We start from the raw sequence: 27,795 nt of genomic DNA, 5'->3' as shown, positions 1-27,795 counted from the left end.
AAATGGGTGGATGGCTTGGTGATTATGCTTCCTATCATATGTTAAAATGCTCTACAACATCTTCACATAAATTTAAATAGTATAAGCTAGTCTGCCCATGGTCTAGTGCTAGAACCAAAAAAGAAAACAAAATGGGAATTCTAGACTTAAATTCTACCAAAAACATAATATCTATAACACAATTTAAAACTTTTTACTTCCACGTTGAATTACTACGTTGTACATCTGAAACTAATATAATACTGCGGGTTAACTGGAATTAAAATAAAAATGTAAAGTTGAAAAATAAATGTTTTTACTTCCAGATTTAACGTTACGCACTTTCAAGGTTAAGAGTCAAATTGTAGACTTGTTCATTTTAATTTTTTTATTTTTTTGACTTGTTCATTTTTAAATTTTGGTTTGTTAATATTTTTAATGTTCTCAATATTTTTATTAATTGTATTGATCTTTCTTCCTAATTGTTTTGTTTTCTGTTTTTAAAACTTGTTATCTTAAATCTTTTGGTTGTAATTTGTTCCTCTTTTAAAAAAACCTCAGCTTTATGAGGTATAACTGACATCTAAAATAAGATATTTAGAGTGTACATTGTGGTGATCTGGGATATGCACACACTGTAGAAAGATTTCATCTAGTTCATTAACATATCTATCACCTCAGATATATATTGGCCGGGTGGTGGTGGTAAGGAAACTTAAGTTCTTTTCTCTTTGTAAATTTCAATTATACAATATGATGTTATCAACTATAGGCACCATGTTTTACATTAGATTTCAGACCTTATTGATATTACCTAGTTTATTTGAACGGCTTCTTCACATGGCTGAGTTCATTCATTTAAGACCACTTTTCTTTCCTAATATGTGCATTCAGTGGTGTAAACTGCCACCTCGATATTACATTAGCTGTGTAGTAGGCAGAACAATGTACTGCCAAAGATATCCATGCCCTAATCCCTGCACATTATGAATAGATTACCTTACATGACAAAAGTGACTTTACAGATGTGATTAACTTAAGCGATCTTGAAATGGTGAGACTTTTATCTTCAATTAACCTACTGGACCAAATGTGATCAAAAGGGTCCATAAAAGTGGGAGGAAGCAAGAGAATCAGAGACATTTGTAGATGTTATGCTGCTGGCTTTGAACATGAAGAAAAGACTAGAGTCAAGGCGAATGTAAGTAGCCTCTAAAAGATGTTGAAAAAGCATGGGAATAAAGTATCTCCCAGTCTCCAGAAAAAAATACATTTTTGTTGCTATCTCAAGTTTAGTCCAATGAAACTAATTTTGGACTTCGGACCTCCCAAATTATGACATAATAAATTTGTGTTGTCTTTTAGCCAATAGGTTTGTGGTGATTTGTTAAACACCAATAGGAATGAATAGCAGCATAGAATTTTCTTTTGGGTTTTCATTTCCATTCAGTTGAAAATACTTTTTTCCCTTTGACTTCCCCTTTTACCATTGGGTTATACAGAAGTGTGTAATTTAGTTTCTGAATATTTGGGGGATTTTCCAGAGATATTTTTCTTACTCATTTCCAGTTTAATTGCATTGTGGTCAGAGAACATACATGCTTTGACTTGAATCTTCTGATCAAAAGTTGTTTGTAAGTCATAACATGGTCAGTCTTGGTAAATTTGCCATTTGCACTCATGTATCTGTTGTTTGAGTGTCTATTTTATTTTTTTTAAAGATTGTATTTATTTATTCATGAGAGACAGAGAAAGAGAGAGAGAGGCAGAGATACAGGCAGAGGGAGAAGCAGGCTCCTCGCAGGAAGCCTGATGTGGGACTCCATCCCACTCCTGGGATCACGCCCCTGAGCCAAAGGCAGATGCTCAACCACTGAGCCACCCAGACGTCCCTGTTTGAGTGTTTTGTGTCAATTAGGTCAAGTTGGTTGACTGTGCTACCAAAGTCTTCTACAGTCTAATTTCTGTCTACTGCTTCTATCAATTATTTCTCTAATTATGCCATGGATGGATGTCAGTACTTTTTGCACATGTGAAATGCAGTTATAATAACTTAATAACAATTTTGTCTGCAAATTCTAACAGCCATGTCAGTTATAAATCAGTTTTGATTGGCTCATTTTCTGCTCATTTTGGAACATACTTTTCCCATAACCTCATTAGTTCTACTCATCATTTGAGGAAGAAACAATATCAATTCTATACAAACTTTTCTAGAATATTGAAGAGGAGGGAAGGACTACTTACTAATTTCATTCTATGACGTCAACATTACCCAGATGCCCAAATATGAAAATTACCAGAAAACCACAGCGCAATATCCTTCATTAACTTAAGATGGCCCCCCCCAAAACTAAATAAAACTGTAGCAAACCAAATTCAACAATACAAAAGCGACCCCACAAAAAACTCTCCCCACCTCGGAGATAAATTATATTTCAGGAAAGCAAAGTTGGTCTAATATTTAAATACCAAGTATAAAGCAAGTAGTAAACAAAAGAAAACCATGACTGTCTCAAGATGAGTAGGAAAAACATTTGGTAAAATTCAATTTCTCTCCCTGATTGAAATGACTCTCAGAAAATTAGGAATAAAAAAGAATTTCCTGGGCAGCCCCGGTGGCACAGAGGTTTAGCGCCTCCTGCAGCCCAGGGCGTGATCTGGAGACCCTGGATCGAGTCCCACGTCGGGCTCTCTGCATGGAGCCTGCTTCTCCCTCTGCCTGTGTCTCTGCCTCTGTCTCTCTCTCTCTCTCTCTGCATCTCTATGAATAAATAAATAAAATCTTAAAAAAAAAAAAAAAAAAAGAGGGCAGCCCCGGTGGCGCAGTGGTTTAGCGCCGCCTGCAGCCTGGGGTGTGATCCTGGAGACCCAGGATCGAGTCCCACATCGGGCTTCCTGCGTGTGAGGTGAACGTGATAACCCCTACACTACGGAAACGCTTGGGCTTCCTGCGTGGAGCCTGCTTCTCCCTCTGCCTGTGTCTCTGCCTCTCTCTTCGCTCTCTCTGAATGAATAAATAAATCTTTAAAAAAAAAAAAAAGAATTTCCTCAAATAATTTTAAAACCTACAATTAACATCATAATTAACGGTGAAAAATTGAGGAAACCCTGGGTGGCTCACTGGTTGAGCATCGGCTCAGGGCCTTATCCCCGAGTCTCGAGTCTCGGGATTGAGTCACACATTGGGCTCCTTGTGTGGAGCCTGCATCTCCCTTGGCCTGGGTCTCTGCCTTTCTCTCTCTCTCTGTCTCTCATGAATAAAGAAATAAAATCTTTTTTAAAAATGGTGAAAGACTGAATGCTTTCTTTCTGTGATTGAGACTAAGACAAGAATGTGTACTTTCACCACTTCCAGTCAATAATATATTGAAGGTACTAGCTAGGGCAAGAAGTCAAGAAAAAGAAATAAAAGGTGCCCCTCTGCTAGAAATGAAATAGAATTGTCTTTGTTCAGGAATGACGTACTTACATAGAAAATCCAATGAAATCTCTAGCACAAAAAATGTTAATAAAACTAGTAAATGAAATTCAGCAGGATTGCAATATAAGAGACTAAAAGAAAACTCTACTGTATTTCCATATACTAGTAATAAACATTAAAAATTGGAATGAAAAATACCACTTATAATAGCATCTAAAGATAAAAATTTGACAAAATTACAAAAGACTTGTACGTTAAAATCTTCAAAACATTGCTGAGAGAATTAAAGAAGACAAATTGTGAAAATATGCCATTTTCCTAGGTCAGAAGACTCAATATTGTAAGATGTCAACTCTATCAACTGAATTCAACACAAACCAAATCAAATTCCAATAGGCTTTTTTTGTAAGAGTAAGCTCTATGCCCAACATGGGACTTGAATGAGATCGAGTCATAAGCTCTACTGACTGAGCTAGCCAGATGCCCCAACTAACAGGTTTTGTAGATAAAATTTGTAGGGAAAACTGATTCTAAAATTAACATAGTTTTAACTATACTGGAATTAAGATAAAAACTTAATTAAAATGCAGGAAATTAAATTAACAAAAAGCAAAAGACAAGAATTGCCAAAACAATTTTGAAAAAGAATAATAAAGTTGGAGGACGTCATACTATATGATTAGAAACCTCAGAAATCATAACAGTGCGGGGACGCCTGGGTGACTCAGCAGTTGAGTGTCTGCCTTTGGCTCAGGTCCTGATCCTGGAGTTCTGGGATTGAGTCCCACCTCGGGCTCCTTGCATGGAGCCTGCTTCTCCCTCTGCCTATGTCTCTGCTTCTCTGTCTCCGTCTCTCATGAATAAATAAATAAAATCTTTTAAAAAGAAATCTTAACAGTGTGGCATCAAGAAAGAACAACTAGATCAATCAATGGAAAAACAGAGAATCCAGAAATCAACCCACATATAATATATATAACATATTGTGGGTAAAGGTGTTAAGAAAATTCACCAGAGAAAGGACAGCCTGTATGAAATTCTCATACAGCACTGGTGGGGATGTAAAATGGCACAAGTATCTGGAAAATGGTTTACAGCTTCTTAAAAAGTTAAAATATGCATTACATGGAACCAAGACATTCTACTAGTATTTACTCAAAAGACAAAATATATCCATAAAAAGATCTGTACACAGATGTTCACAGAACTCTGTTCTAATAGCTCCAAACTCAAGTGTCTATCAATAGATTTTATTTATTTATTCACGAGAGACAGAAAGAAAGAGAGAGAAAGAGAGAGAGAGAAAGAGAGGCAGAGACACAGGCAGAGGGAGAAGCAAGCTCCATGCAGGAAGCATGATGTAGGACTTGATCCTGGGACTCCAGAATCACATCTTGGGCCAAAGGCAAGTGCTAAACCGCTGAACCACACAGGCGTCCCAAAATTTATACTTTCTGATTTCATTTATATAACATTCTAATAAATGCAAACTAATTTACAGTGACAGGAAGTAGATGAGTGCTTGCCGTTGGAATGAAGTGAGGGTAGTACAGCTCAGAGGGATTTATAAACAGGTATGAGGAAACTTTGTGGGGTAAGATATTCATTACCTTGAGCTAGTAATGGTTTTATGAGCATATATAAAGATGTCAAACTAACACAATATATACATGTATATATTTAAATATATAAATGTGAACTTTATGTGAATTACACCTCAATAAAGGTGTTAAAATGGCCTGGGGATGGTTTCTAAAAGAAAAAACATAAGCATATCCATGTATCTATTACAAACCTGCTAAAAAACGATAGTGTTTTTTAAAGACTTTGAAATAGCTTGTATAGTATTCTTCATTTATGTTAAAGAAATATCTAAAAAAAAAAAAAAAAAAAAGAAGAAGAAATATGTATCTATACATGCAAGCAATGGGACTCCAAGGGCTTTTTCTCTTTTCCTAACTTTTGTCGCTTTTTATCTATTATCTTTTTTTAAATGACAAAAATATCAATTGAAACAAATATAAAGGTAATAATCCCCCTCCCCTAACTAGCTAATTCTAGTGCCCTGAGGTAAACAACATTAACACTCTTTGATACATAGTCGGCCACACCTTAATGACTCATACAAATAATCACAATCAAATACATACGTTTAAAAAAAAAACAAAAAAAACAAAACAAAAAAAAACAATACATACGTTTATTTTTAAGTAGAAAAATAGAGTCATACTAAAAGTTATTTTGCAAAATGCTTTATTTTCCCTTAATTTGTTATGAAAATCTCTCCAGGTTATCAAACAGTTCTATCTCATTCATATATTAGCTGTATAGTATTCCAGAGTAGATATGTACAATTCCTCTTGAAAGATATTTTGCTATTTTTCTTGCCAGATATAGTATCAGAAATTTAAAAGTAATTCACACTTACACAAATACATGAGGGTTGTATTTCCTCCCTTCTTACAGGTACTTGATTTGATACTGATATTACAGCTAAAAAATGTACTTCCACACTCAATAATGGATGAGCATCTTCTCTCGCTCTTTCTTTTTGGCTATTTGTTCTTTCTTTTCTGTGATTTTTTTTTTTAACCCAATCTTCTATTAGGATGTTGGCTATTTTTTTTTTTTTAAACTCACAGATACCCTGCAAACAAGTTGTTAACCTTTTACATACTGTCCTGTTTCTTTTTACGAAGACAAAATTCAAAATTTTATAATGAACTTCCTCTAATGAATATGTGTTGCTTTTTTCAAACAATATAAAAAAAAATACCATGAAAGAAAACACACATTTTAATTATTTTGAAATTAAGGCAATGACTCAAAAACTTATGAATATGCAACTTTCAAATCCAAAGATTTTTAAATGATTTTAGTTGAGGGCACCTGGCTGGCTTCGTCAAGAGTATGGGACTCCTGAACTAGGGGTTGTGAATTTGAGTCCCATCCTGGGTGTAGACATTACTGAAATAAATAGAACTTAAAAAAAAAAAAAAGGATTTACTTGGATGAGAATAAATGTACTACTAGCAATCTACTTCACAATCTTTAAAACCACACGTTTCTCTAGTTTCTGAAGCATATTAAAGCTAGGATTTTAGCTTAGACCTTCTGGTCAACAACAGGACCATTTACTGCCCCACCAGCACTAAAAATTTTACTACCACTTAATGTGCCTTTGCTATTGTACACAATCAAAGACATGGACACAAATTAAGACTCTATTATCAGTCCTTTGACGATAAGGACTGCATTTTATTGGTCTCCTTTGTATATTCACCATTTAATATAACGTCTAAACCATGGTAGACACTCATTGAAAATGTGTTTATGAATGAATGCCCTGCAATCAAAATTCAATTCAAAGTTAATGTTTCTCTACAACAATAAACACCAGTTCAGCTCCTTCTGTGCAGTAAGAAGTATTATATTATTTCCATTTCAGAGATGAGAAAATTGAAATACAGACAGGTTAACTCAATTGCCCCAACCCCATAAACAGTAAAGGCTGGAGCTACAATTAAAACACAGATGTAACTGCAAAACACTTGTCTTCCCAAAATAACATCCTGCCTCTTAACTCTGCCTTGTTCCTGCACCTTCTCTGCTAAATTTCAATTTCATTTACATTTTGGTTAAGAAGTCTTTTGTTTTCTAGTAGGAGAGGATGAGGAGTTAAACAAGGGAGGGTAGTATGAAAAACCATTTGTCTGTCACCACTATGGCATAGTACCTCAAGTCTTGAGGAAAATAAAATGGCAAAGTGACTTTAAGGAGAAGATTTGATCCCAAAAGGCAGAGAATAGTGCACTATGCAATTCTGTCAACAGTAAGAGCAAAGAAGACTCCAATGAGACCATCAGCATATTTTCTAAGTGTCTATATTGTATTTTACTGCTCTTTCTGCATAAACCTAGATATTTCTGCATTTTAATAAATGCTTTTGTATCCCTTCTACCATAATCAAAATAGCCTGCAATTGAAGGTAAGTCCAGCAACTGATGGAGAAATGTCAATCACTACAGCACAAATGGATAATTAGACAATAGACTGTAACACAAATAGCTATCTTTCTGTTTACTCAATGCCTGTCACCTCTAAATACAACGCTAAGGCTCAATTACATGAATATACAAAAAAACTGGATTAAAAAAAAAAAACCTTCCATTTGATCATCAGTGAGACCACACTGCCAGTGCTTTGCAAGTGCTCAAGACTACTGAAACCTTAATCTGGAGGAGCCACTATGGGCAATAAAACACACTCTAGTGCAGCTCTGGTGGCTAAGTGGTTTGGCGCAGCCTTCAGCCAAGGGCATGATCTTGGAGACCTGAGGTGGAGTTCCGCATCGGGCTCACTGCATGGATCCTGCTTCTCCCTCTGCCTGCGTCTGCCTCTCTCTGTATCTCTCATGAATAAATAAAATCTTTTTTTTTTAATTTTTATTTATTTATGATAGGCACACAGTGAGAGAGAGAGAGGCAGAGACACAGGCAGAGGGAGAAGCAGGCTCCATGCACCCGGAGCCCGACGTGGGATTCGATCCCAGGTCTCCAGGATCGCGCCCTGGGCCAACGGCAGGCGCCAAACCGCTGCGCCACCCAGGGATCCCTGAATAAATAAAATCTTAAACAAACAAACAAACAAACAAACAAAAAAAAACCACACACACTAACACACGTGCTTCCTCATTTCTTCACCTTACCCATCCCTAGATTTACACATCTGTCCTTCTGATCATTGAGTTCCCAAATACTGTGAACTGATAGAATTATATTTAGGTGTTAAGAGTCAAGGAATTATCAGAATGGAAAACTTTGTGAAGAAAGGCATACTGAAAAAAAAAAAAAAGAAAGGCATACTGAAAGAATTGTCAGAAGTTTAGCATAGGGTAGGCTGAGAAGAGAGCATCAAAGCAATGATGTGGGAATTAGCACCTATTAAACAGGTGTGAAGGACTGGCCAAAACAACGTAAAACTAGGGAGAGATGAGGATTAACAAAGAACCTTAGCTGAAGGCTAACTCCAGTCTTGATGTTAGACCTTTGAAACAATTGTCTATACAACTCTTGGACCGATATAGCCAGAACCTATCTTCTCTGGAAGACTTTACTGGAGAGTTTCCAAGAGAAGTCTCAAAGCAGAGAGAGCTGCAATAGCTGGGATAATAATCTGCTAGTCTATGAAATGTACTAGAAAGGTAAGGGGATTGAATAGTTGGGTGGACAAATGAATGGGATGGAGAGCTGGAAGGACAAGAAAGGCCAACCTGTAGGAGGACTTACCGAGGGTGGCTCAACTGAGGCAAAAATATGCAAGAACTAAGCTAACTAAGAACTAAGGAAATGCAGAATCATTACTTCTAACACACATATTCCTTATGTGTTTCATCCATAAATGCTGACATTCCTCACACAGCCCAGTCACGGGTTCTGTATTTGTGACATCAAACAATGCCCCTAGAACGGCTACTACAGTGGTGCATTCACTACCTAGCTGAGAACACCCTCTCAAACTTAGGTAAGACGTAGCTACTAGTAAAACAGTAAGAGTAAAAATAATACATATTCAGACATAGAATACATCAAAAGACAGTATGGCTTTTGGTTGTACCTCAACATTCCTCCATATCTGGTACTGCTGATTATGTTTTTGTTGAAATCTATGATTTAAATTTCTAAGCTGTAACTTCCCTAACTGGATTCAATTCAAGCTCCAGTGTTTTTAGCATTAAGTTCTTAAGCTGATGTCTCTGACAGATCGTTATATATGCTTGAAGTCCTATTCATTTTTAAAAAAATAGTAGCTTTATTGAGAAATAGTTAACATACTCTAAAGTCTACCTTTTTAAAGTATTCAATTTACTTGTTTATAACTGTAATGAAAAAGCTTCAGTCTTTTCACTTCTCTTTGTAGGGAAAAAGTCAGTTATTCCCTATTGTATGTTTCCTTTACCACTTGGAACACTTCACTTGACTTTTTTTTTTTAAAGATTTTATTTATTTATTCATGACACACAGAAGGAGAGGCAGAGGGAGAAGTAGGCTCCATGCAGGGAGCCTGATGCAGGACTCGATCCCTGGACCGGGATCACGCCCTGAGCCAAAGGCAGGCACTCAATGGCTGAGCGACAGAGTTGTCCCCACTTCTGACATTTAGCATCAAATATGTAGGTTCCCCCCCATAACAAGCAATTCTGTGAGAACATGGGTGTCCTACAATTTAAACTCAATTCAAACACTATCAACCTGAAGATAGCGTCAGATCCCACAGGTTAGGGCTTGGTTCCCAAAAGACTGTTCTTTTCACTCCTACTTTAGATGCCAGTTGAAAGCCAGGTGACTGATCAGTATAGATCAGAAGTTCCAATGACGGGCAGCCGGGTGGCTCAGCGGATTAGCGCTGCCTTCAGTCCAGGTTGTGATCCTAGAGACCCGGGATCGAGTCCCACGTCAGGCTTCCTGAATGGGGCCTGCTTCTCCCTCTGCCTGTGTCTCTGCCTCTCTCTCTCTCTCTGTGTCTCTCATGAATAAATAAATAAAATCTTAAAAAAAAAAAAAAAGTTCCAATCCTTTGGAACTTTTTCGATCCTGGGATCGAAAGTCCAAAAGGACTATCCTCTCCTCAGGTTTGATTAATTTCCTAGAGCAGCTCACAGAACTCAGGGAGACATGTACTTGCATTTACCAGTTTATTAAAAGATATGATAAAGGATCAGATGAAAATCCAGATGAGAAGGGATAGATAGGGCAAGGTCTGGGTGGGTCTCAAGTGCAGAAGCTTCCATCCCTGGAGTTGTAGTACATTACTCACTACTGGCATGGACACGTTTACCTGCCTGGAAGCTCTCGGAAACCCCTACCCCTGAAATTTTATGGAGGCTTCCTTACACAGGCATGATCAAACACTAAATTTCTTTGTATCCCCTCTCTTCCCTCAGGAGGATGGGGGATGGGGTTACAAATTCCAAACTTCCAGTGACTTGGTCCTTCTGGGTTACCAGCCCCCATCCAGGAGCCCACCTAGAGTCACCAAGAGACTAAGACGATCTTAGTGCTATCACTTACAATTTTACAAAGCTTTTAGGAGCCTTGTGTCATCAGTGGAGGTAAAAGATCAATATTAGAACAAGAGATGCTCCTAGTGTCCTTATTTAGTAAATTACATGGGTTTTAGGAGCTCTGTGCCAGTAACAGGGGTCAGAGAGTAATATATTTTTTCTACTGGGGCACGTGGGTGGCTCAGTCTATTAAGTATCTGCCTTCAGCTCAGGTCATGATCTCAGGATCCTGGGATTGAGCCCTGCATGAGGCTCTCTGCTTAACAGGGAAGTCTGCTTCTCCTCTTTCCCCACGCCCCTGCTCATGTGCTCTCTCTCTCACTTGCTCACTTTCTCAAATAAATTCTTAAAAATATACATATATATTTTCCTATTATCTCACAATGGCATATTCATAGAGTTGTGGAACGATCACCACTATCTAACTTGAGACATTTTCATCATCCCAAAAAGAAAGCTTATGCCCAAACACTCCCTCTCCACTCTCCTCAACCTCTGACAACTATGATTCTACTTTGTGTCTCTAAGAATTTGCCTATTCTGGATATTTCACATAAATGGAATCAATGATATGTGGTCTTTTGTGACTTTTCCATTTAGTATGATGTTTTCAAGGTTTATCCATGTTGTAGCATGTATCCATACATTATGACTTTCCATGGCAAAATAATATTCTGTATATATATATATACACCAAACCCCCCAATTTGTTTATCCATTTGTAAGTTGATGAACATTTAGGTTGTTTCCACTTTAGGGCTATCCTATTCATTTTTTTCTCTCTGCCTTTCTTCCTAATTTTCCTACTCATGACCTAAGCAGGAAGTTAATAATGTTATTAGTATCCTCTCCTTAAATGCATGCCTAAAGCTTTTCAATGGTACATATTTTCCTTAAAATTCGCTGTTCTAAGCATACCTCCTCCCTTCCAAATAACTGCAAAGGTCACTGTAAGATGTGTCTGACCACTGTGAAGGTTAAATGACATGGGCACAAAAGCCTCTACTCAAGTTATACACACATAAGGGATTATTGTGAGAGACTTTATACCATTTCATACTCAAGATTTAATGAAGAACTTTTGAGATGGTATCATTTTGTTGAGCTTCTCTTCTTTGGAATATAAATTCCTAAGGACAGCGATAATGACACCCATTTATTCCATATAGTATTAGTACAGTTCAAAGGGAACATTTGAAAAAACAAAAACAAAAACAAAAACAACAACAACAAAAAAAACCAAAAAGGGAACATTTGGTCCCTTAACACTAGCTGAAAATAGAATTATTAATAATATTTAATATTTAGAGTGCTTATTATATGTCAGACACTGTACTAAGTGCTTTACATATATCACATTTTATGTTCATTGCACCTTTATGAAGTAAATACAATTATCATCTTCAAATTCTGGACAAGAAAACAGATTCAGAGGTTAAGAAACTGGTCCATGTTCACAGAGACAGGGGAAAGGCTAAGGTGCTGGAGTGTGTGACTCTGTTGTCTTGACCACTACACTTTACTGATAGTATTGAGATTAACCAAATACACAAAAAGTAACATTCAAGTCCTATGCATAAATATTCAGAAAACTGCTACTACAACTAAATATAATGAAGATCTTGTAGTAAAGAGTAGAAGGGTAGAGTTTGTTTGAAAGGTGAATGTCCCGCAATGCCACTCAACATCCTAAAGGGTTTAAGTAGAGATATGAAAAAGGAGTGGTGGAGCAGTCCCAGTGGCGCAGTGGTTTAGCGCCACCTGCAGCCCAGGGTGTGTGATCCTGGAGACCCGGGATCGAGTCCCGCGTCGGGCTCCCTGCATGGAGCCTGTTTCTCCCTCTGCCTGTGGCTCTGCCTCTCTCTCTCTCTCTGAATGAATAAATAAATATTAAAAAAAAAAAGAAAAGAAAAAGGAGTGGTAAAGTCAGATCTATACTTTAAAGAGATGACTGTTTGGTGGAGAATGAACCTGAAGGGGAGCAAAACTGGACATGCCAGGTACATGAGAGGTCCTAAGGCAATGAGAGCAGGAAATGAAGAGGAGAGGACAGACAAATTCAACAACTGCTTCAGGTAAAATCAGAGAACCTTGTTTATTTTTTTTTAAAGATTTTATTTTTTTATTTATTCATGAGACACACACACACACAGAGAAGCAGAGACACAGCAGAGGGAGAAGCAGGCTCCACAGGGAGCTGGACGCGGGACTTGATCCCGGGACTCCAGGATCATGCCCTCGGCCAAAGGCAGGCGCCAAACCGCTGAGCCACCCAGGGATCCCTGAGAACCTTGTTTAAATGATTTACATGAAAGATAAGTAATTCAAGGAATAAGTCCATCAACAGTGGCTTCAGGATTTTAGCTTATAAAGCCAGTGCCACTAACTGAGATAAAGGAACAGGTTTAGGGAACTAGGTGATTAGTTCAATAGGGGACATGTTCAATTAGAGATGGCTCTGCTATTTCCAAATGGAGATTTGGCAGGCACAAGGAAACAGAAGACAGAAACTGAGAAAAGAAGTTGAGGATGGAGACAAAAAACTTACAAGTTACCTGCATATACCACTGGGAGCCATCTACCATCAGAGTAGATGAAATCAACCCTGAAGAATGTGTTAAATGGTAACAGAATTAGAACATGATCCAAATATAAGGGAATTCTCTTGGTGATGGAACTGTTATGTATTTTGACTGTGGTAGCAATTATATGACTTTATATGTCTGTCAAAATTCACAGAAATGAATGCTAAAGGGGATGAATTTAATTGCAAAGAAATTATATGCAATAAATCTTACTATAGAAATAAAAAGAGAAAGCAATGAGTAGTGTTACATGTGGTGAAAAGACCGTAAGATAGCAAGCTGGGAGCAAAAAGCAGATGATACTAGTTGAAGAGTGAAGAGAGGAGAAGAAATGATAGACTATTCTTGGGAAGCCTGAGTGAGACAAGGAAAGGAGAGTTTCAATGACAGCTAAATGGACGTGTAGGATTAAGGGAGTGTTTTCACTATGAGATAGACTTCAGCAGATTAACAATGACAAAGAAGTCACTGGGAAGGCAGTGAATATATAGGAGACTGCAAGGGACAACTAATAAACTAATTAAACTAATAAACTCCAATGAAAGTTTGGATGGAGCCAGGTTGGTAGCTACAGCAGAAGGCTAAAAAAAAAAAAGGCATACTTAATGCACTCAATATTCTAAACAAAGATACAAGGTCATGTGCTGAGGGTGCAGAGGGCTGGGCTAAGGATAGGATTTTATAAAAGGCAAGTCATAAAAGGAATGGCTGGGGGCCATTGAGAAACAGTTCTCAAGACTACCATGCGCAGGATGCCTGGGTGGCTCAGCGGATGAGTGTCTGCCTTCAGCTCGGGGCATGATCCAAGTTCCAGGACCGAGTTCCACATCAGGCTTCCTGTAGGGCACCTGCTTCTCCCTCTGCTTGTGTCTCTGCCTCTGTGTCTCTCATGAATAAATAAAATTTTTTCTTAAAAAAAAAAAAAAAAAAAAAAAGACTACTGTGTGCAAGGTAAAGGTCAGCACCGGAAAATGAAAGTGCTTTTAGCAAGGCTACGTTATCCTGGAAAGAGTTCTCTTGTCCGATAGAGTAAAGCATTCCCCCTAAACTGTCTGGATTACTCTGTCTGGAAGCAGGTAAGCGCAATGGTTTCTTTTGGAAGTAAATGAGTAAGTCTCGGGAAAAGTGGGCTAAATTCTAAACAAAGAATCCATGTCTATTCATGGAGACATGTATGACTCAATATCCAATGAATGAAACTTTTGAGATCATGTTGCAAAGAAATGAACTACTATAAATAGTAGGAAAGCGTATATCATATGGAGATGAGAGATTGTACAAGGGGCTTGCCAGAAGGCTTGGCACTTGAGTCTGTTCTGTTAGTACATTCCACCATCAGGTGTCTGGTGGGCTCAATCTGCAGCATATAAAAGAACTTGAGGGGTGACTCGGTGGCTCATTCAGTTAAGCATCTGCCTTTCAGCTCAGATCATGATCCCAGGGTTCTGGGATTGAGCACCACGTGAGGTTCCCTATGATTACTTTGTCTTTCTGTTATTTGTTTTTTTAAACATTTGTCTTCAATAGCTTCTCCTAATTGTGGAACTACCACATCAATAGCTGTTGGCTAACAATTCACAGGTGAGTATGTGAAAGGAGACAATGAAAGGTCAAACTATTGTTCTCCAACAAAGGAGTGTTCCTTGGAGGGCTTTCACCTTTAGTCATGTCCAAATTGTTTTTTTCATAAAGCCCAAGGTCATCACCCCACCAAGAAAGAAGATTCCTAAAACAGTGATGACACTGTGAATATACTAACTTGATAGAGGCCCATCTCGAAGAACAGGTGATTTACAATCATTTATGAAACATTACTCCCTGTCCCCACCACACCTTGCACTGTTATACCAGGTTGAACTAGATGTTCTATTGTTCCAGGAAACCAGACAACTCCCCTAAGATATTCAGGAGGAAACTGCCTCAAGAACTGAGCTGTATGGGAAAGTTGTATCTTAAAAGTAGGAATCAGGGTTTTTATTAAGTTTCACTATCCATTAGACAGCTCAAAAAAGACAAACACCAAGGATGTTGGTGACTAAAACCTTCCCATCCACTCCATTTCTAGAATAAATGCTGGGGGAGCACACAATTCTCTATTTGTATAATTTAACCTGTGAGGTATAGTGAGAGCAAATTATATTGTGTGGGGCACTACTGCACCAGATGATCTATGCTGACTTGTTAAAAGCCATATTCTTGTGGGCTACTGACTCTAGCTGATAGGCCTCAGATAATTTTTGATTAAAATTATAAAAATTCAGGGGCACTTGGGTGGTTCAGTCAGTTAAGCATCTGACTCTTGATTTCTGCTCATCATGATCTCAGGGTAATGAGATCAAACTACTGGGTCGGGCTCTGTGATAAGTGTGGAGCCTGTTTAAGATTCTCTCTCTCTCCATCTCCCTCCCCCCCCCCCGCCCAACGCCAATTCACTGGTACTCTCTCTCTTTCCATCTCTAAAAAAAGGTGGGGGCACCTGGGTGGCTCAGTCAGATAAGCATCTGCCTTCAGCTCAGGTCATGATTTCAGGGTCCTGGGATCAAGCCCCCATGCATCAGGATTCCTGCTTAGCAGAGGGTCTGCTTCTGCTTCTCCCTCTCCCTCTATCCTCCCCCCCCCCCTTGTGCACTCTCTCACTCTTTCTCAAATAAATACAATCTTAAAAAAATTTATAAAAATCCAATGGTTAGTTCCTAAGATTCTAGGTGATACTACATTAAATAATTAAATAATTTTGGACTGGGAAGAATAATATTAATGATAAAATTATTAAAGGGTAAAAGCAAAAAATGAAGAGCATTAAACTTTTCTGTGAGTTAATCAGAGAAAGCACATTTTTCAGAAGTAGTTATAAACAACAACTGTTGTGATTGCTATTTTTCTAAATCCCAGATTAAAGAAGAGATGAATTCCTTTAAGTTTAGGATAGACTGGGTTCTAAAATTTTGAGAAGATTAAGGACAGTATGCTTGTTTTAATTGGTTTCCAGCCCCAAAATGACAAAATTAACCACTGAGGAACTGATTCATATGAACGAGGCAAAAAAAAACCAAAAAACAAAACAAAAAAAAAAACCAAAAAACAAAAAAAAAACACATGTACAGTGACATATACCTTGGAGGCATTTTGTATATTTGAAATTTCATTTGCATTTTTAGACAATGGAGTAACTCTTTTGCAGGCTGCACTAAAACATAAACACACCATTGAAGAAATCAGACTACGACTGTCAGCATTCATTTGATGTTTCTGGAAGTCAAGGAAAGTAGCCAATTAAAAAATAAGTCAAACACTGCTTCTTTTTCATGTTCAGCAAGCATAAAATAATTAATGGCACAACAGCTTACCTGGGCTGGGGCTCTTTCTTGAACTTAGGTTCTGAGCATCCAAAATCTCTTCTGTTTGCCCGTCTGCTTCTACCTCTATTTTGTTCTGAATCTCTTTTGCATCTTCACTAAGGCAAGTTCTTAAGCTCTCATCCTCTTCTAAGACCCTCTGGACTGTGGTGGGAACACCAGCAGTACCAATATTAGTGGCAGCAGCAGGAACAATGGCTGGTGTGGGAGGAGGAGGAGCTGGAGGAGTTGGAGGAGATGGAGAAAAGGAAGGAACTGTGGAAGGGGTAATGGGAGCTGGGACACACTCCACTTGCATTTCCTCTGGAGCATTTTCCAGAATCTCCAATTCAAGAGTCAATGGCAACACCTCCTGTTTTACTATTTCCACAATGCTCTCTGTGGCTGGTAATGTTTCACTAACTCCATTCATTTCATTAATTAGATTAGTACTAGAAATCAGTGGAATATCATTAGGTGCTACACTACAAGATTTCTTGCATATATCATCATCAATTACATCTATTGGTGATGGATCTGATGTCTCTGCGCAAGATATGGGGCTGGGTATAGGAACTGTGTCTTCTTTTGAGGAGGAGAATTCACACCGGTCATCTACAGCAGAGGCGAATATTGGCTGGCTACTAAGAGCAGCCGAGGTGGGGGAAGCAATTGTACTTCGAGCAAGTGGAGAAACAGTGGTAGGTGATGGAGGCAGAGGAAGTTCTGGCATGGATTCCACTGTAGTTGTCTCCAATGGCTGGCCCGCTTGTTCTTTCTTCTCTCCACTAAAGACTAGCCTAAGGACTGGGGAAGGAGACTTTAACACTGGATCGGGTTTTGGCTTCTCTTCTAGGGAAGAAAAAAACAAAAAGAGTTTAAGAATAATTCTTGGATCAGAGATTATACTATAGTATTTTGGGCCAGTTCTTTTCATCTCTTACTCAAAATCATGGGCAACAGAAGACAGACCAAATTATTAGAATTCTTCTGCCACTCCAAAAACACTGTCATATTTTCTAGTTATACCTTGTGTTAATTGGTCACCAATGAATATAGTTTATTATGGAGTTAAAGAAAGAATCAACAATTAACCAAATAATTCTATGAAAAAGAATACAACGGCAAAGTTCATCAAAACTGAAGCTAAACCGTTCCAGAAATGGAACTTTTTTTTTAAGTAGAGACTTTTATTTCTACTATACCTTTCTCCCTATATAAGATTTTTCTACCAAGGATACACTATAATGGCAGAAAAGCTCAAGAACAAATAAGAGTAGATTAAACCATTATACACAATAAAAAATATTTAGCTTTCCTTTTTCAAAAGATGCATGTATATAGCCAGAAATAATGTGAAAACATAAAAATAAAAATTTATCTTGTAAAAAACATTCCTCAAGGAGAAACCAAGTTAATATTCAGATAATCAAGTCCAATAAAAAAGAAACATAATATATACACCTGAAATATTTGAGAATGTGTAATATGCTTATCTGTGTATAGATGAAAAAGAATGAGTGCAAGAGAAACTGATAATCACAATAAAGGTAAACCAGAAACATAAATTTCCATATTCTAAAATTCTAGGTAAACTGATAGGTAATTCATTCCTGGGAGGATGAAGCGAAAGGAGATTCAGCCCTGGTGCTTCTGTAGCATGACAGGCTCCACTGGAAAAACAGACACTGATGGGCATGTTCATCAAATGCAAACAAGAATTTTAAGCACTACTAAAAGATAATCTAAAGTGAAAGAGACTTCACTTTATGTGAAATCTTTATCCATCAGTGAAAATAAGTCTTCACAATAAATTATTGTATTTCAGTTTGTGATAGAAAATATGCTCGTTAATCAGAGAAACAGATGGTAAATATTACCATTAAGTTGTTAAAGGATAATTCATCCTTTAATATAATTCATCATTCATCATTCATTAATTGTTGTTCTTGGTCTTAAAATTTATTTTAATTTATGGGTGTTGAGATTAGTGCTTCTTAAATTGAACTTTATTTACTGTACAGGAGAAATAAGATTAGGCTCTCTGTCAAATCCCTCAGATTTAGTCGTCAGATTTCAAAGAAATCTGCCTATTTGTTATAAATATGTAAGATATATATGATAAATATGCATCTATTAAAATACCACTCATAATTTCCAAATCACTAGAGTAACTGCCACATGGGTCACCTACATTACATGAAAGCACACCAGGATAACAACACTCTTTATAAACACTGCATGAAAACTAGAAGCATTAAATAGTAAAAAGTAATTCTCACATTAATAACCTAGTAAGAGTATGTCAATTCTATTATTAACTTTGAACAGTAAAATTTCTGATACTAAAAAACAAAAGAAAACCCAGAACTATAGAAATTTCGACATATTCTTGAGAAAAATCTAACATGAAGAAATAAGAAACAAACAAACAAAAAAAAACTTGAGAGGTCCTCATTCTGAAATTAAACTCCTTTAATTCATTCAAGTTTTAATACAAAAAGCTGAAAAGTATACTACAGTAAATCTAAATAAAGATAAAGAACACTGATTTTATCTAAGAACTTTTACTATTAAGAGTATGCTTTGCAAAGCCATGATAGTTTGAAATCTAAGATACTGCATTACAAATATTTCTACCATTTGGTCATCTCTAGGAAATTGTGGGAACTCCATCTTTAAGAATTTTTTTTAAAGAAATAATCATGCAAGAGCGAGCAAATATATAGGTCTGGAAGATTTAAGGTTATTTATATTAACACTTTATAATAGCAATTAAAAACAGAAATAGACTAAGTGTCTAACATGAGGGATTTACTAAAGAAATAATAGCCTGGGCCATATAATGGTATATAATGGGATCATATAAAATAGGCTTTTAAAAGAAAAAGGATTTGGAAAGTTATTTATAATAAAAGATGTTTTTTAAAAAGCAGGGCACAAAACTCTATGTACAGCATAAGCCTAATTTGGTTATATATATATATATATATATATATATATATATATATATACACACACACACACACACACACACACAGACACTACTAACACATGCATATGGGAAAGTCGGGAATCAAATTTACTAACAGTGGCTCTAGATAATGAGACAAGAGATATTTTTTTTCTTTCCACTTATCCAAGTTTCTACAATAAATGCCATATTTATAAGGACAAACTGCTCCCTTTATTCTCAAATGGCAGTGGAACCAACTGCCCAGATGGATGCCTTTTGGTTGTCAGGAGCCTCACGTGATTGAGAAGGTGATACTATCATTTCCTGGGCAGAGACCAGGAATGGAAAGTAAGCATCCTGCAACTTAAGGGACTGTGTCTCACTTGACAGAGAACAGTCCTATCCTAAATGCCAGGGGGCCCCAGTTGAACAACATTGCTATAAATGGTTGAATTACAACAGAATATCACTCATTGAATACCTACTCTATACTAAGTGCTTTCGAAAGGCACTAAGGCACAAATAACTTTTATTTGTATTTCATTGTCCATATCATGTCCTCCGCACACTGGGCTGAATGTACCTACTCAAACAATGTCAACAATCAAGTTGTGTCTAGACATCATTAATGCCCACTGATGATTTTAAATTCACTCAACATTCAATGGCTTTCTCTCTACTCACCACAGTGAAGGTCTTCCCTGTGTCTTTATATCTTTATAAAGTACCAAACAAATGGGAAATGTCATATTTGTCTGGCAACATGATGTTCATGTACATTTCAGCTGTTCATATTATAAACTCTGAGAAAACCAGAAGTGTAATAATGGTAGCTAACGTTTACTAAGCACTTCTCATATGGTAGTAATCAGGCCAGACACCATATTCTTTAATTCTTGCAATCACTGCTGGGATAGAAACTATTATGTTCCTATTTTACAGAAGGGGAAACTGAGTATTTTATAGATTAAGTCTGAACAATAAGATGACCAAATCCCACATTTTTCCAGTTCAGGAGGAAAAAAACAAAGGTACATGGAAAAAGAAGTATTTAGGTAAAGAAAGCTGGCAGGAGACTTTGGAGCTAACATGAGATACTGTTACCCAATTAAAACTCACATTTATATGAGAGAAAAACCAACCAACCTAGAATGCAAGAGTCTATTATTTCTGAGGGTAATCCAGCATTCTTTAAAACAGTATATTTTTGCATCTTACTTTAATTTCAAAAGGAATGTAAAGAAACTTTTAAAATTTCTTAACTGTAAAAAATTCTTCTGAAAATTGGTGAGCCCTTTCTAATGTTATTTGAGCTTACACACATTTGGTTTAAAAATTACTCTGAAAACTATTCTATATGTTCGTTAGCTATGGGCACAATTAGAAACATAGTTAACTGAGTTTTCTGGAAAGTAACTGGTACTAAGAGGGAAAGGGCAGAAGTCCCCCAGAGTTCGTTATAAGCACTATGAAATATATTTAAAAGTCAAGTTTTTCTTTCCATCAAGGAAACTGAAAACATTTTCAATGCACTCATATCTACATCGAACATCAATGTGGAATGTTTATTATTCAAATTTCTACTAAGCATAAAAAATTGAGAGAAAACCAAGAGTTCTGTATTCTTCCTAATGGAAATCAAGGCCTAAAGATGGCAAAATGGAGTAGTTTCATAATCTAAAAATCATAGCAGAGCACAGCTATCATATTAAGACATCTTATGAATTCTCTATATTGTGTTCCAGCTGAAGTTTGCATATAGGATGGATACACATCATGAGGTCTCTTTGGATGTTAAGTATTCAATGTGCTTATCATAATTTTAACTAGCAAAAAAGATTAGTTGGCACAGTTGTAAACAATAATGTTTTGAAGAGAACACCTTGAAAATTATACTCTACTCTGAAAATATTCTGACTTTTGATCGAAAAGCGCTCTATCACTGGAGGCAGAAAGTGATCTTCCACAATGCCTACACCACGTGCACTGCTGCAAGGTGAATGGCTTTCATGTTAAAAAATTTAACTCAAAGTATGCATGAGTCTTTATGTCTGAGTACTGCTCAAGTATCTGACAGAGCAACTTTTAGAAGGATGGCAGGTTATGGTTTGTTATCTATTTTTTGGTTTGGAACAATCTTAAAAAAACAAAATATAGGATGTGTCTCTATTCAAGTTTACTAGGTTCCTCAATACTAAAGGGGAAAAAACCTATTATCTTTGTATGCTCTAGAATCCTGAAATCAAACATATGTTTCTAAGTGTGAAAAGCTGTAAAAAAAAAACCAAACACCCAATAATATATAATATTGCTTAGGTTATGTGCCAATTCCCAAGTACCTTTTAAAGAATAATTTTTAGAAAGTACGTTTACTAACTAACATCATATATGAAGGGATCTGGAGGAATGAATAATTCAAAAAATTTGAAATCACATATGCTTTCTATTCACTCTTATAATGAAGTCAGGAACGTTGTAAAAGCATGCTCTGAGTTCTATGCTTTCCCTGTGCCTAATAAGAACTGTTTCCCAATTCTGATTAAGGTCCAACTACATAACAAAGAAAGGCTGTGATATCCCATTTTCTGACATGAGCTTTCCCTTACAGTTTTCTATTTATAATTCAAAAGGCGATGTTGTGTGTTTATTTCAACAAGCATTTTACACTTGCTAGGTAAATGGGAGTAGAGCCCTCAGTATGATGAAGACACAAAGCATAATGACTCATTAAGACCAAATACTAGTGCATGATGGAACCAGGATAAACTCAGTACTACAGAACTGAAGCTACAGAAGCCAAATTTACATGAAGAAATATTTCATGCTTTTAAAAATAGCAAGATACACATGTTAAATATATAAATAAAACTGTGTTATTCTTGTAAAGGAATATATACTTTGATTTATTTCTTCAACCTTGTTCTCATCACCACCAAAAAACAAAACCAGTTTCAAGCAAATTAGGTTTTACCTATAAATACGTATCAAGTGAGGTATTAATTAAATATAGGGAAAAATTTTACTAATCAACCCTATTTTACTTTCCTAAAAGTAGAACACTTTATTTTCCATCTTGACACTTTGTTTACAAGTGGGTATCTAAATAATCCTCAAATGTTTCACTCCTGCCCTTAAATACTGAGTGCAATATATTTAATTTAAAAAAAAATAGGAAAGAAAACAGTTATATACAAACCTTGCTTCTGATCGCTAGCTGCAGTGACAGGGGTGCTGGCAGCAAGATGAGTGCTCTCCACAGTCCCATAAACCACAGGGCTGTGCTCAGGGACCTGGCTGGGCAGCTGCTGGGATTTGAAGTACAAAAAAGGGTGATAATGAGCGTGCGAACATAAAAACTAGCAACATGGAACCCAAGCAAGTGAGGAACACAGAGTAGAACAGATCATAAAATTAAAAAAAAAAAAAAAAAAAAAAAAAAAAAAAGGGAAAGCAAGGAAAAAATATATAGGCCAATTTAATAATTCAGAAAGGACGGGAGGAAAAGGAAAGAGGCAGCAGAAGAGGGGAAGGAAAAGAGAGGATTACTATTAATCACAACAAGAACAAATAGCACAGAAATCATTAATATAAATGAATTCTTTGGGGCTCCTTCTAAGGACAAACACACTTTCCACCTAATGGGAGATACATCACATCTAAGAGAGAATTTAACCTCCTCCCAGTCAAAGACCAAAGGGATCTGGTCAACTTCACTTATTAACTACCTAGCAAAGTAGTTCACTGGATGAAAGCTAGACAAACTAAACACGATGGGTTTTAAAACCAGTCACGGTTTGATTGATTTAAGAAAACAATACTGAAAGATGATTCTTGTAATCTGTCCATATAATTACACAGGTGAAATGGAACTTGTGAAGTATCTAATGGCATTTTCACCTCAAAATATCTTCAGATTCTGGAACAAGGACGGTATCTTTTCAGTGTCAGAAATCTGAGTAAAATATCTGTTTTTCAGAGCTAAGAGGAAACTCTTCATTTTCACTTAGCCACTTTATGAGAATCAAAAATGGCCATGAAATCCTAGTAGAGTTGGTTGAAAAAACTGCAGCTATTGTTCATCTTAGTAAGCAACAAGAATTGCACAAGGAAGGACAAGAACACTCATTCTACATCACTTTCCATGCAGCTATGGTGCTCTGGATTTGAGGGTTACAAAAAAGCCACAAAATAAGCAATGTCTCTTCTCAGAGATCTCAGGTCATTTTTTTGTTAGCTATAATTTCCCCTACATTGAATTCTATCAGTGCTATCAGAACAGAGTCCCTGCACAACTCTGATTTTCTGACTGTGTGTGTGAGTGTGTGTGTGTGTGTGCGTGTGTGGTGCTTTAGACATGAAGTAGACTTAAGGTGAGAATGAATCTGGGATGAGTAGGGCCACTTAAAAAAGTGAGCATTAATAAAAAATATTTTCAAATCAGTCTCACCGAGAATAGGAATATAAAATAAATCAGACACATACCATATATCATTTAAATAACTGATTTTCAAAATTTACAACATGTAATTTACATTTGATTATATCTGGACTATATAGAGTAACAGACAGGAATAGGGAAAATGCACCTAATTCATTAGACTATGACAGTGCTCATATTCCAAATTATTTCCAAATGAAGAATACTGAAATTATAAAAAAAAAAAAAATGAACAGTTACTGTTTTCACTTTGAATCATAGCCAAATAAATGAATAGTACTGCCATGATTGCTCTGAATGTTTAGTTCCAGTGGGAAAAAAGTTGTGTTATTAAAATTCAGAAATTAGGACCTCTTCATAGGTATAAGTGAAAATACAGATTTGTTTAGTTCTATGGCTGGAAATAGTTCTAGAAATTAGGAAAGGATCTAAAAGTTATATAGCATTTATTAAACAGGAAATAAAGACATGTAAATTATATTATTTAACTAAAAGGAAGAAAATATAAACTACTCCAGTTGCCTGGAAAATTAATAACAAAAAAATGAGTAGTTGTTAAAAGCAGGTCATCAGAATGACAGCCATACATACATAAAATGAGATGTTTAAGATAGTGAAAGGTTACTGATATCTATACATCTGTATTGATCAGAGAGTTTTTCAAGGTCAGATTAAAATATCTGGAATCATATTTAAGAGACAACTGCATAAACATTTTTAATTAACAAAGAGGGCAGCCCTGGTGGCACAGCGGTTTAGCGCCGACTGCAGCCCGGGGTGTGATCTTGGAGACCAGGGATCGAGTCCCACGTCGGGCTTCTTGCATGGAGCCTGCTTATCCCTCTGCCTGTGTCTCTGCCACCCCCACCCTTCTGAATAAATTCTTTAAAAAACAAACAACAACAACAACAACAAAAAAGAACTAGGAAGATTTTGTGTATATTTGTGTATAAACATTTATGGGAAAGGACTGAGATAACATGCTATTTAAATCCCAGTTCCGGGATCCCTGGGTGGCTCAGCGGTTTGGCGCCTGCCTTTGGCCCAGGGCACGATCCTGAGGACCCAGGATCGAATCCCACGTCGGGCTCCCGGTGCATGGAGCCTGCTTCTCCCTCTGCCTGTGTCTCTGCCTCTCTCTCTCTCTCTCTCTCTGTGACTATCATAAATAAATAAAATTTAAAAAAAATTAAAAAAAAAAAAAAGAAAAAGAGGAATACAAATCAAAACCAGAAAGAGATATCCCCTCACAGAAGTCACAATGGCTATTATCAAAAGGACAAGAAATAACAACTGTTGGTGAAGATGTGGACAAAAAGGAACCCTTGTGTACTGCTGGTAGGAATATAAATTGGTATAGTCACAATGGGAAACAGTTTGAAGATTCCCCAAAAAATTAAAAATAGGGGCACCTGGGTGGCTCATTCAGGTAAGCCTTTCCCTTTGGCTGAGGTCATGATCCCAAGGTTCTGGGATCAAGCCCCACATCAGGCTCCCTGTTTCATAAGGAGCCTACTTCTCCCTATCCCTGACACTCCCCCTGCTCATGCTTGAGCTCTCTCCCTGTCAAATAAATAAATAAAACCATTAAAAAAAAAATAAAAATAGAACTAAGATATGATGCAGCAATTCAACATTTGGGTATTTAGCTAAAGAAAACAGAAACACTGATCCTGGGTGGCTCACTCAGTTAAGCATTTGATTCTCGATTTTGGCACAGGTTTTGATCTCAGGATTGTGAGAATTAAGCCCTGCGTGGGGCGTCAAACTTAATGCAGAGTCTGAGATTCTTTCCCCTCCATTTACTTCCCACTCTGCTCCACCTCCAGCTTGTGCATCCTCACTCTCTCTCAAATAAATAAATAAATAAATAAAATCTTAAAAAAATAAGTGGAATGTAGAATTCCGGAAACAAACTCAGAGGTGTGTGTATGTATGGATGTGGGTGTATATTTATATATAATATATAATTTATTTAATATATATTTATTATAAACTATATAATATATAATTTTAATATATACACATAAAATATATTATATAATGATATATATAAATAAATGTATATTTATTATGTATATTTTATAGTATATAAAATAATCTCTCTAAGCAAGGAAGCAATGGCAAAGTATTCAATGAATAATACTGAAAGAAAGGACAAGCCATTGGTTAAAAAAAAAAAAAAAGGTTAAAACACAATCATCAGGATGCCTGGGTGGCTCAGTGGTTGAGCGTCTGCCTTTGGCTCAGGGTGTGATCCCAGAGTCCCAGGATCAAGTCCCACATCAGGCTTCCTGCATGGAGCCTGCTTCTCCCTCTGCTTGTGTCTCTGCCTCTCTCTTTCTCTCTGTGTCTCTCATGAATAAATAAATAAAATCTTAAAAAAAAAAAACACAATCATCACACTAGGAAAAAAATATTACATAAGTCAAAAAAAATTTCTGATGAACACTTAAAAATCAGAAAAAAAATCATCGCCCCAAAACAAATGTGTTCAAAATACATAATAATTCATAAACACACAAATAACCAGCAAACATCAAAATTCTCAGCTCTATAAATCAATAAATAAAAATGAAATGGGATTATATTTAATATATCAAATAAGGAAAAGGGTTCTTCCTTAAAACTGCTGGTCAGAGATTAATTGGTAAATTTCTGGAGGATAGATAACATCATAACCCAAAAATAAGTCCACAAAGTTGTTCGTTACAGTATTGTTAGTATTAGTGACAAACAGGAAAATACCCATTCATTAAATAAACAAGGGTATATTCAAAGAAATACCATGTAGCCATTAAAAATTGTAATAGTAACCTGTAGTCAAACATGAACACTCCTAATGACCACTGAAAAAATGGTATTTATAAAATGGAAAGAATGAATCCAGACATATTAAGTTATAGATATTGATGTGCATATATGCACTACAAATGTCTGAAAGGATATTCACCGAAAAGTTAACAAACTCTCAGTAGTAAGATTTAAGGCTACAATTTCTTCCTTTACTATTCTTTTCCAATGAAGATTTATAATTTATATACATACAAAACTGAAGTATTTTAACTCTGAAAATGTATTTTCCATAACAGAAGTAAAGCTTGATGGTTTCTTGTAATTTCTTTTTTTTTTTTAATTTTTTTAAAAAGATTTTATTCATCCATTCATGAAAGACAGAAGAGAGAGAGAGAGAGAGAGAGAGAGAGAGAGAGAGAGATGCAGAGACACAGGCAGAGGGAGAAGCAGGCTCCATGCAGGGAGCCTGACATGGGACTTGATCCCGGGTCTCCAGGATCACACCCCAGGCCGAAAGCGGGGCTAAACCAAGGTGGCGCTAAACCGCTGGGCCACCAGGGCTGCCCGGTTTCTTGTTAATTTCTTATAGAACTTCCTGTGACATCTACAACTACAGACATTGTAGTTATTGGATGACTGCAAGCTGCAATACCACTGTTCAGTGTCCGACTGGGAGTAGGTAGTAAGGGATAGGAATTGTACTACACATATACAAACTCAAGTCACATTTTCATTATAATTAGGATTCAGATTAAATCACACCACTGTAACAGCAAAAACTTTAACAAAATTTAGTGAAGAACTATAAAAAAACATCATTCAAGTTCAGTGAAGAATCACTGAACAAAAACATAAAATTGAACATTAATGTGTCTCATAAGTGGATCTTCATTGGGATGTCAAAAACAATTTAAAACATATTTGCTCCACCAGCTTCCAAAAAGATATCGTATCTCAAAAGTCACCTTGTGTCAAATTTTGTTTTCTGACTTTAGGAAATTCCCATAGGCACTAAAGCCGGAGAATCTTAGTTTTATTAAAAATTCAGGTGTTTATCAAACCCTGTTGGAGACAGGCTTGATTAAATCAACAACCCTGCTTTATAACTCTTAAGTAGGACTCCCTGACTGTCCATGTTCAAATTTCTTTTCAACAAAAAAATAGCTTAACACTAGCTACTAAGGGTCTTTATTCATTTTGACATCTTATTTAAAACTTT

At 36.5% G+C, this 27,795-nt stretch overlaps 1 protein-coding gene across 27 annotated transcripts in view; it reads right to left on the bottom strand.

The window, feature by feature from the left end:
* The window catches only part of EIF4G3 (eukaryotic translation initiation factor 4 gamma 3), a 330,571-nt gene that overhangs the window by 92,395 nt on the left and 210,381 nt on the right, over nt 1-27,795 (bottom strand). For 19 of the 27 annotated variants that reach the window (XM_072827973.1, XM_072827981.1, XM_072827975.1 and 16 more), the window contains 2 exons: nt 22,539-22,647; nt 16,399-17,238 (listed from right to left, as the gene is read on the bottom strand). In XM_072827973.1, coding sequence (XP_072684074.1) covers nt 16,399-17,238; nt 22,539-22,647 — 949 coding nt within the window. Of the gene's footprint in view, nt 1-16,162; nt 16,301-16,398; nt 17,239-22,538; nt 22,648-27,795 lie in introns of those variants that run through there. The other 8 variants (XM_072827970.1, XM_072827954.1, XM_072827960.1 and 5 more) reach the window with 2 other exon arrangements.

The sequence above is a fragment of the Canis lupus genome, chromosome 5, assembly GCF_048164855.1.
Source record: "Canis lupus baileyi chromosome 5, mCanLup2.hap1, whole genome shotgun sequence".
In the NCBI taxonomy this organism is placed as follows: domain Eukaryota; kingdom Metazoa; phylum Chordata; class Mammalia; order Carnivora; family Canidae; genus Canis; species Canis lupus.
This window is presented reverse-complemented; position numbering and strand designations above follow the sequence as displayed.